General features: G+C 47.6%; 1 protein-coding gene across 1 annotated transcript in view; it reads left to right on the top strand.

The window, feature by feature from the left end:
• Window positions 1-241: 241 nt before the first annotated feature.
• Window positions 242-11,402, top strand: part of FAM210B (family with sequence similarity 210 member B) — a 16,888-nt gene continuing 5,727 nt past the window's right edge. Inside the window, exon 1 of the mRNA XM_015413665.1 lies at window positions 242-823. Coding sequence (XP_015269151.1) covers window positions 422-823 — 402 coding nt within the window. The 5' untranslated portion in view covers window positions 242-421. The remainder of the gene's footprint in view (window positions 824-11,402) is intronic.

Genomic DNA, 11,402 nt, shown 5'->3' with positions numbered 1-11,402 from the left:
GCCACGACGGAAATGACTTCTCGGAGCACGTGCAGAGTGCATTTCCCTCCTTCCTGCGTAAAACACTCCACCCACCCGGCACAGGAAAGGAGGTGTGCGGGCAGGACCCCTGCTCGGTCTGCAGTTGGCAGGCCTCAGAGCGAACCCGGCCAGGCCCTCTGATAATGAGCGCTCCACGTCGGAGCTGCGGCGGGGTTTGCCCGAGAGAGCCTCGCCTCCGCGGGCCCGGCTCCTGCAGCAGCAGCAGGGCGGGCGGCGCTGCCCCTTTAAGGAAGAGGAGGCGGAGGGTGCCCGCCAGGCGGTGGGTGGCTGTTTGTCGCTCCCTTCCCGGGCCTGATCTGCCGCCTCCTGTGCGCAGGATCGCTTGGCGGCTCCTCCGGCCGGGGAGCGGCGGCAGAGTCTCGCTCACTCGCTCGCAGCCATGCACGGGCTAGGCCAGCCTTGCGCTCTGGCGGCGGCGCTTTTCCCCCCGGGGCTGCTCAGGGTCGTCGCCAGGAGCGTCGCCTTACGGGAAGCGGCCCGCCGGAGCAGCCGGCGGGCTGCCGCGTGGCTCCTCAGCGGCCCCCAGGTGCAGCCTTGCCCTGCAGCGGAGAAGCAGGCGCCGGCCAGGTTGGAGTTGTTCAGGCCGGGGCGGGTGCCGCACCCGCGAAGCCCCCTCCGCCTCTGCCCCAAGAACCAGCCGCCGTTCCTCCTGCTCTTTCCCCTCCGCCTGCCAGACATGGAGGCGGCCGGCGCCTGCCGGCTGCGCACCGAGGCCGCCCTGCGGGCGACCGGCAGCGACCTGCCCGGTGGGGGAGGCAAGAGCAGCCTCGGATCGCAGAAGGTGGGTGAAAGGCGGGCGGGAGCGGCGCGGAGTCGGGGGCGCCTCCCGGACACGCGCCAGCCGTGGAGAAAAGCCTCCGAACATGTGCAGAGGCCACCTCGAGATGGGTGGTCGCGCTCGTCTGTCTGTAGCAGTCGGAAAGAGCAAGAGTCCAGGAGCGCCTTCGAGACGATTTGTGGCAGGGATATGAGCTTTCCTGAGTCACTGCTCTGCTCGTTTCTTCGGGTGCAGCCAGAAAGCAGCTGAGGCAGGGGGCTGGGGGTGGCCAAGCGAGGTGAAGCCCCGCACACCCTTTCCCGAAATATTCCTAGCAACCTCTGTTGCCAGGTGGGCGGGACGTCACGCGGGGATTCATTCGCACGTCCTCTGCGTTGATACTGTTAACAACGTTATTTATATAACGTTATTGGGCTTTCGGCACAACAGTCTTATAAGTGAGCTCTGTACTATTTCTCTCTCTCCCCCCCCCCCCCCCGTTTGTGGGGGGGGGAGGGACTGACCGGGAATCCACCCCCTCCTCTACCTTCGTCAAGGGGGGGGGGAGAAATGTATCCCCCATGTGCTTCTGCAAAGCATGCGGGGACTCTTTCCTGGGGAGTTCATGCCTAGGCCTTTAGCCGCCTGGCTGCTCTGTTGGTTTGCTTTGTTTTGGCCGTCAAGTCACAGCTGATTTATGCCGACCCCCTATGGTTTTTAAGGCTAGAGAGGTGCAGAGGTGGTTGGTCATTGCCTGCCTGTGCCTAGCAATCCTGGATTTCCTTGGTGGTCCCCCACCCAAATACTAACCAGGGCTGACCCTGCCTAATTTCCGAGATCTGACCAGATTAGTCGAGCCTGAGCTATCCAGGTCAAGCAGCTGTTATATTACACCAGCGTTATTATTTCTTCACGTGCTTTAGGGCAGGGCACAGCTGTAACCTGATCCCTGGTTGTGTATCTCTCTTGCCCTTCCTGTCTTCTCTCTGTGTTGTTGCTCAGGAAGAAGCTGAGTTTACTAATGAACAAGATCCGGGGGGGGGGGGGGGGGGGGTTTACAGAAAAAGGAGAGAGGGCTAGAGAATCCACCATTTACAGTTCTTGAGCCCAGCTATGGAGCTTTAAAAAACCCCTAGAAGTAAAGGGACCGAGTAATGTGTGTCAGTTATTGCATGCTATACAGTGTCTTCTTCTCTTGATTATCCTGCACAGTACACAGCACTATACACTTACCACTGATTCCAGAACTTCACTATCTGTAAATGCTCATCCCACCAGCAAATGAAACCTTCTTGAGTTTTTTTAATATCATGTTTGCAGAATGTTGCATGTTAACATTGCTGTGTGAGACTTTTTCAAATCCTCACATCAGTCAGTGTTCTGTAAGTTTGGAAGTGTTAACATGTACGTAAATCAAATTTCTGACAATGTAGATTCGGCACATGGGAGGATCTGGACCCAGACTGCAAAGAACTGTGCAGAAACATGAAAATGGTACATCCCTTACCCATGCAACTGTGCATGGGCTGAAGATCTCATTTACTAAACTGTGCTGCAGCCTGCACAAAGCTGCAATGCATGCTTGTAGGCCAGATATCCATACCTCTTCAGGATAATTGGGTTGGATCCAGCCAGCTTCACTGATGTAAAAGGGGGGGGGTCCCTTTCACCACCAAAAAAAGCTATGTTGGGGATCATGGGGTTTTGCATGATCAAAGACACATGGGACAAGTGGGAGAAATTCCTGGACATTTAAATCATTAAAATTTCAGAAAGAAAGCTAAAATAGAATGCTTCTGCTTGGAATTTTACTTTTGTTTGCTTAACATGACGAAAGGTGTTCTCTCTCTCTTTTTTAAAATGGAGTTATCAGGCATACATTTCCCCCAGGAACATTTAGCACCTGAAAATAAAAGGCACCCTACTGGATCAGGCCAGCGGTCCCTCCGGCAGGCTGTTTCACCCAGTGGCCAACCAGTTGCCCTGAAGGGCCAACGAACAGGGAACAAAGATACCCCCGTGATGTTGCTTGCTAGCACCGGTATTCAGAAGTGTACTTTCCCTGGATGTGGAGGTTCCTTTTAGACCTCTCGGCTAGTAGTCATTGACGGATCTAATCTCCATGAACCTGTCTAATCCCCCTTTGTAGCTGATTTTGCTGATGGCCACCACTGCATACACTGGCAGTGGACTCTGGACACTATAATTTAATTACTTGTTGAGTCAAGAAGTACTTCTTTTTGTCTGTTCTGAATATATTGCCCATCAGCTTCATTGTGTGCCCCCTGCAACTTCTTTGATTGCCCTGTTCTATGCCTTTTCCAGCTCTACAAAATATTTTTTTGAGGTATGTGACCAGAACTATTTCAAATGAAGGTGCTCCCTAGATCTCTGCTAAAGACAGTTTGGTGTAGTGGTTAAGTGCGCGGACTCTAATCTGGGAGAATCGGGTTTGATTCCGCACTCCTCCACTTGCACCTGGCTGGATGGCCTTGGGCAAGCCATAGTTCTGATAAGAGCTGTTCTTGAAAAAGAGCAGTTTCTGTCAAACCTCACAGGGTGTCTGTTGTGGGGAGGGGAAGGGAAAGGAGTTTGTAAGCCGCTCTGAGACACCTTTGGGTAGTGAAGGGCGGGGTATAAATCCAATCTCCTCCTCCTACTACTACTACTACTAAAGGTATTGCTATACTGGCCATTTTATTTTTAGTCACCTTCCAAAGCCCCAGCATGGAGTTTGCTTTTGTTCACCATTGATCTGTCAGCTGTAACACCCAGGTTTCTTTCCCTCTCTGCCACTCTCAGTTCAGACACCATCAGAATAGGTTTAGGGTTTTTTGTTCCAGCATGTGCCACCATGCACTTACCTACATTGAACTTCATTTGCCACGTTGTTGCCCAATCACCCAGTTTGGCTAGATTCTTCTGCAGTTCTTCACAGTGAGCCTTGGTTTTTACCATCCTGGGTAATTTTGTATTATACCTGCAATTCCAAACCAGGTATAAGCAAATTAAATACCACTGGCTCCAGTACTGATTGTTGTGGGACTCCGCTGCCCTCCATTGTGAGATCTGCCTGTTTATTCCTACTCTGTGCTTCATGTCATTTAAGTGGTTTTTAACCACCATTCTGTGACTGCTAAGCTCTCTCAGATGTCTTTGGTGAGGTACCTTGTCAAAATCTTGAAGGTCCAAGCATATGATGTCTGCTAGTCTCCAATGCTCCCCCTAGGCTGTGGAGTCTTGTGAGCAAAAATTCTGCTTTGTGGGCTGCTGGCATTAAAGTTGTGAGTGAGCAGTTTGGCTACTGCATAAATTAGTTTGCTCACCCTTATTTACATGTTTGTTAACCTTCTGAAAGAGTTCTGAAAAGGTTGGAGGTTCCCTTTGCAGAAGCCATGCTGATTTTCCTTAAGAATTTATTCCTACCAAATTCTGACCACAGCCAAAAATGCAGATCAGTAAATCCAAGTATTGGGGCCATGAATCGACATTGGATTTTTCTACAGACCTGGAGGGATCTCCGGGTTTGTGAAAAGTTTTTTTAAAGATGGGCAGGGTTGAAGTTTCCTCAAAACAGAAACAGCAGACTGAGATCTCGCAAGATCACATTCACGTCTGAGAGGACTGCCTAGCAACCAAGGCATCATAGCCTCAGCCTACGCAGTCCTGGCCGAAGGTTGTTGCAGCATCACCTGGGAGAGAAACACAAAATACTGAGTGGGGCAAATTAGAGAAAAGCCTAGGAAGACAGGCAGTAGAAGTGAAAAATGGGAGAACGGGCTCCCGTTGGCAGCAGAGGATAGGACTCACAATAATGGGTTTAAATTAAGGGTGGGAAACTACCGGCTGGATATTAGGAAACACTTTTTTACCGTAAGAGTTGTGCAACAGTGGAATCGGCTGCCTAGGGAGGTGGTGAGCTCCACCTCACTGGCAGTCCTTAAGCAGTGGCTGGACAAACACTGGTCAGGGATGCTCTAGGCTGATCCTGCACTGAGCAGGGGGTTGGACTAGATGGCCTGTTTGACCCCTTCCAACTCTGTGATTCTATGAGAAAAGCCTAGAGAAAGGGAGAAGAGGGTGTGTGTAGGAAAGAGAAGTTGGGAAGAGACAGAAGGTGGGACCAATGTGAGGGATACAGTTTACTTCCCCTGTGAGTCTCACAGGTCCCCCGTTCTGTCTAATAACAGTTTATCTGGAACGGACAATAGAGCAACCCGCTTGTAATTTTCTGGATCTCCTCTGGATCCCTTTCATTAAGAATAAGCTTTTACATTTGCTACTCAGATGATATTTTTGTGACCTGCATTCTCTGTGTTTGTTGGGATCTGTCTTTTATACCTCTGACGGTGACCTGACCGCCAAAAGGCACAAATCCCAAATCCCCCCAACCCTTTTATAAATATACTATGTTCTATAAATGCCCCTTTCCTTTTGTGAGTCAGAGTAGCTCCTATGAACCTGGGTTCAGATAGCCATCTTTGTCTTTATTTCGCTTTCTGCTCCTTCGACCTCATGTCTGTGTTTTCCACAGGACTCACGTAGTCCAGATGTTGTGGTCTGGGGCTTTGTTTTGCCTTGGAAGCATTGCCCTTACTTTAAAACCTCCTTGCTTGTGCTGTGTACAGTGTCAGTGACCCTAACGCTCCACTTGCCCATTCTTGAGGAGAGTCAATAGCAGTTGTAGAGTTGCTGTGTCCCTTAAATTGCTGGCCTGGTTCTCTTCAGCTGGAGGCACTTGATGCTATTTTGAGCAGAAGTAGTCAAGGAAGAAGAGCAGCATAGTAAAAAGGAGTTGGACAGCTGCCAGTTCCCATCACTTAAGGCTCCTGGCCTGGATTCCTTTCTCTCCCCCCCCCCTTCTAGACCACCTACGAGTTTGTGGACTTTTCATCCACCTGCCCCTCTCTTGGCCGGATCCGTCTGAACTCCTGTTATGACCTCAAAACCATTTCTTAATCATATTTCACACAGGGGACAACCCCAAATTAACTGTTTGCAAATGACGACTTGAAAAATAGCATTGTCCCTGAATAGATTCCCCATCCGCAGTACAGTAGTTGTGTTTTATGACTGCTGTTTTACATTTTTGGACTCTTGCCCCAAAGCACAGCTTTAAAACTATGTTACTGTGCTGAAAAGCAACCCTTAGGCTGTCAGCTGAGAAATGCATTTGGCTGGCTTTTGTGATTCCGTTCCGTTAATGGCAGAGCCACTTTCCAGGGGTGTGCTAGAGGAAGAGTCTGCCATTAGCAGAGCAAAACTACTGCATTTTTAGTTAATTGGTCATCTGCCTTTTACCTAATACATTTACATCAACATACACGTTATCAAAACTTACATAAACATACACGTTATATAACAGTAATAGTACAGAGAGGATGCAGAAAGAAGAAAACAGGGATTATACAACATAATTATGCATGTCAAGGACAATCATATTTAACAGAAGCAAAATATATTCCTCTCCAACATCCCTTTCATTATAGTTATTAAGATATTATCTGTAAAATACAATAGACCTTCTGTTGGAGTACATTTATATTCAACATTTTATGTTTCCGGCTTCACAATTATATCTGTTTTGCAACTACATCATTGATTTCTTCATTATTACGAACTGCGTACTACCCGCTATTAATTTTTGCAGGTATACAATATATTTCATAAAAAGGAAATTAGGAAAAGATGCTCTCTCCAAAGTCCGCTTCCCCTGCTTGCATAGTACATGTAGTACATACTCCATCTCCCCTCAGATTTTGTAATTGACCTGTTTCTCAAATACATTTTTAATTTTGCCATTACTACATATTCATCAAGTTTGTTTTCACAAGCTTCTAAGTGTGGACAGAGGTTTAGTTTCCATTTTGCTGCATAGATAATTCTAGCCACTGTCACCATGTATTTGAATATATCTTCTAAAATTTTTGGTAATTTGTTAAACATTACACCCTAGTAGCATGTTGTTAGCTTTCATTGTTTTTTACATGGTATTGTAAGTCTGGAGGTAACAGGAAACATCATCATCTATCCAAGCAGTTCCAAGTACGTGTCTTGGTTCCCTGCTATTTTTTTGCCAAGGAATGTGGCATCAGCAATGCACAAGTTCAAAATACGTTTCTGTGATGACCAAAGTTACGCACAACGTTATTACCAAAGCCTTTTTGAAATATAGAGGGGGGGAAAGTATAGGAAATAGTTTATAGTTTAATGAAGAAAAGATACCAGTGGATGTTAAGAAGGAAAACATTTTTGTGTGTTTTGTTGTACGTGCAAGCAATTGAAGAAAGAAATAATAGATGAGACCTGGGAATATAAGGGATGTTATCATCTCTCTGCATTCCCTTAATGGAAAAAATATTAGAAGATTTTCTCCCAACAGTATTTGCTGCCAGGTGAAAGATTTATCTTAATCATATGTCAGTGAGGGGTGAGGACATAGATCGGTGGTAGAGGAAAAGAAGAAGAGGAGGAGGGATTTATACCCTGTCCTTCACTACCCGAAGGAGTCTCAGAGCAGCTTACAGTCTCCTTTCCCTTCCTCTCCCCACAACAGACAGCCTGTGAGGTAAGTGGGGCTGAGAGAGCTCTCTTGAGAACTGCTCTTGACAGAACAGCTCTGAAAGAACTTGTGACTGACCCAAGGTTACATCAGCAGCTGCATGTAAAGGAGTGGGGACTCAAACCCGGTTCTCCCAGATTAGAGTCCGTGCTCCTAACCACTACGCCAAACTGGCTGTCATTAAATTAAAATGACATTCATGAGGAGGCTTTTAAGGTAGGTGATAAAACATCATTCCAGAGTGTTTGCTTTGCATGGAGAAGGTCCCAGGTTCTGTCCTTGACCTCTCCTGTTACAAGAAACAGGTAGTAGGTCATATGGAAGACCTCTGCCTCAGACCCTGGAGAACTGCTGCCAGTCAGAGTAGACAATATGGTCCTTGATTGTGTAAGGCAGCTTCATATGGTGTTTTCATTGTGTAAGGCAGCTTCACACACTCAGTCAGATTGCTGATGATGCATCACCTCCAGAACCTTAAGAAAGGTGTGGATTTAGTTATGTCTTTAATTCAGGTTATATCCTGCCCTCCTCCACAAGCAGGGCTCAGGGCGGCATACAACGTATGCAAATACAACAATTTTAGAAGTTCAAACGTTATGCTATAAAAGTCAGTTCGGTGTAGCATAATATAAAGTGCAAGATGACTCCAGTGTGGTTAAATTACTCATCAATTCCCATTCGTATGTACGCTCAGGTGGTTTGATAGTTTAATGAGTAGCAGAACTCCCACCATTAATAACATAAAAGTAATGCCTGCAAACAGCGCCGGCAGATGAAACAGGTGGGTGGAGCAGAGGGGTGGAGCATTATAGTTTGGTATCTGTCGCCTCCAGCAATGCCCTGGCGGAAGATCTCCATTTTACAGGCCCTGCAGAAGTGTAACAAATCTTGCAGGGCAATGTTTTCACTTGGGAGACTGTTCCACCAGGCCAGAGCCAGAGCTGAAAAAGTTCCGGATCTGGTTGAGACTAAGCAGACATCTCTTGGGCGGGGGATCACCAGTAGATGTTGGTCTATAGAATGCAAGTGACAGTTTATGAACATCCTCTGGTAGAAGATTCCAGAAAACGGAGGGCTCACACTTTCAGAAGCCTTCCTTCTCGCTGCCCACCCCCTATTCTGGCCAACTATAATGACAGCAGCGTTTGCCCCTTGGAAAGGGGCTTACCAGGAATGAAGCTTGCTAGACAGCCACCGGTCTGATCTGGCATCGTTACCCCTCTTACTCTTGGTGTGCCAATGCCCTCAGAAGTGAGGGAAAGATGGACCGGCCATACTTTAAGGTTTGGGAAATGCTTGACTGTACACTGAGAGACAGGGAGTAAGGAGAAGGTGAAGGGGCTTGTCTGCGTGTGATCTGGATAGTGGCCACCCGGAGCAGCTCAGGCCCCCAGATCAGTGCACGTTTAGACTTTGTTCAAGATGATGGCCCTGATGAACGAGAACCAAATTGTGTATCTGTCTGGCACAGCCACTGCAAAATTCATTGTTGAATGGAAAAGAAGCTGTCTGTCCTTTTCCTCGTGACTGCCCAGTAGTAAGTGAAAGATCCCACAGTCTCTTTTGTTGTGGGATTTTTTTTAAATACTGAACAAATTAGCCTTTCTACTGAGCTTTGGCTAGGGATTCATTTCTAAGCAAATGTTTGAAAAGCCCATGAGCTATGTGATGTGAGCGGCTGGTGCCATGCATGTCTTGTCTAGTTTGACCCTGAAGAACTGTATTGAAATTACTTCTAGGGTTGCCAGCTCTGGGTTGGGAAATGACTGGAGATTTTGGGGGTGGAGCGGGCACAGGGCAAAATTTGGGGAGGAGAGGGACCTTAGCAGGGCGTAATACCATAGAGTCCACCCTCCAAAGCAGGCATTTTCTCTAGAGGGATTGATTTGGGTCATCTGGAGATCAGTAGTTATAGTGAGAGATCTCCGGGTGCCACCTGAAGGTTGCCAACCCTACTTCTAACCAATAATCTAAGGCCACAGATCTGATCCAGCTCTTTTCAACCTTGGACTGTTCAAACTAAATTTGTTTTTTCCTCTCAGTATCGCATCACATCAATGCACCTTCAACTACGATATTTGAGAACTGCTGTTTCCTCTAGAAGATTAAGGTGGGGGGCATGGCTCAGGGGTAGGGTATGTGCTTGACATGCAGAAGGTCCCAGGCTCAACCCCCTACAGCTTCAGTTAGGTGGCAAGTGATGTGACAGATATTTGCCTCGGACCCTGAGGAGCTGTTGGCAGTCATGGTACTTATCTGAGAAATGACTGACAGTTTTCGTGTAGGCATCCAGTGAAGCTGATGGGCGGTAGATTGAGGACAGAAAAAGGAAATACTTCTTTACACATCGAGCAATTAAAATGTGGAATTTGCTGCTAGAGAATGTAATGATGGCCACAGGCACAGACAGCTTTAAAAGGCAATTAGATTTGTGGAGGATAGGTCTATCAGTGGCTACTAGTCGTGGTGACTGAAGGGAACCTCCATGTTCAGAGGCACTAAACCTCTGAATCACAGAGCCAGGAGGCAACATCTGTGGAAGGTCTCAGCCTCTATGCCCTGTTGCTGGCCCTCTGAAGGAATTGGTTGGCAGCTGTGTGAGACAGGATGCTGGACTAGATGGACCATTGGTCTGATCCAGCATGGCTTTTCTCATGTTCTTATGTATTCATTGGAGGTTGGGAAAACAGCATGGGGGGAAGTTAAACCCCTCCTCCTGTGCTATGGTTCCCATCCAAACTATTATACCTCCCCCTCCCCTTTCTGTTGTCCTCCAGTAAAAGCCACACCAGAGATCAGTTCACAATATTTCATTTTGTTTGGCCCTAAGACAGTTGTCCATCTGGAATTCACTGTTCCAGATCTGTTTCTAGTAGCTGGGTTATTTCAGCAGAGGGACTGCTTAGCGTTTAGCTCATAGACAGCAGCATTTCCCCAGTGATCCATTTTCCTGACTCTTCGGTGTGTGTTACAAGCATATTGCATAACAGAACAGGGGCCGGAAAATGCAGGTCTTTATGGAGAGCTGAGTTATTTTACATTAGCGTCTCTCCGTCTAAGTGGTGTCAGATGGCTTTCCGCATTACCAATCACGCTGCCTGCGGCAGTACAGCGCATTTTCTTCTCCCATAGGATTTGCACTCTTTGTCTGAGCCACTGAAGCTTGAAGTAATATTTTTAAAAATCCTACAGTATAATAGCATGGATTTAGATTGCCCACTCACCTTTGTGCAGTGCAAATGTGTGAGGCGCTTGCAGATCTGGGACCCGTTCCTCCTTGGGAGAAAGCCAGTAGTAGGCACAGATTTGGGTTCAAGTCCTAATTATTGTGCTTTGTAAAAAGGTTTAGATCGATAGTATTTCCTCAAATGGAAGACTAGGTTTTCCCCCCACCCTGGTATATTAAAATAATAGAGGTTTATCTTACTTTCACATACAAGTTACAGCTGCATCCAATAATTTTTTTTTTTTGCATGGATAACATTTTTAACGGGGTCGTCTTACATTCAGGTTTGCATTCCTTTTGAGTAAATGCAGTAGCTGCCTTCTGTTGTACAGTTCGCTGTGAGTCTAGGAGCTAGGAACTGAACCTGGGCTTTTACCTGCTCTTTGGTCTCTCCCTGCATTCTTCTTTTCTTTCCCATCTCCCTAGGAACAGTAGTCATCCTTTGTCCAAGTGAGTCAGTGGGCCGGAGAGTATCCTGCCTTTCTAATAATACACTCAAGGCCACAAAGAAAGGAAATCAAAGACACCTCAATATGAAACAGAAACCCAAAGGACAGCACTGTTGTGGTGGCAGTGGTGAGATCAAACAGAGGGCTGTCCTTTCTGTGCTGAACTCAGAGGTCATTTCGGGGGGGATTGCAGTTTCCCTGGGTGAGGTATGGGGGGCGGGGCACATGGCAAAGCCCCGCCCCCTGCTTCCGGCCACCCCGCTTCCGGCCCTCATTCAGCCAGGAGGAGGCAGGAGAAGAGGGAGGGTAAGTTGCTTCCTCCCTGCCTCTCCCCACCCCTGCCTGCCTGGGGCCAGGGAGGGCCTT

The sequence above is a fragment of the Gekko japonicus genome, unplaced genomic scaffold (assembly GCF_001447785.1).
Source record: "Gekko japonicus isolate JY-2015 unplaced genomic scaffold, Gekko_japonicus_V1.1 scaffold529, whole genome shotgun sequence".
Classification (NCBI taxonomy): domain Eukaryota; kingdom Metazoa; phylum Chordata; class Lepidosauria; order Squamata; family Gekkonidae; genus Gekko; species Gekko japonicus.
This window is presented reverse-complemented; position numbering and strand designations above follow the sequence as displayed.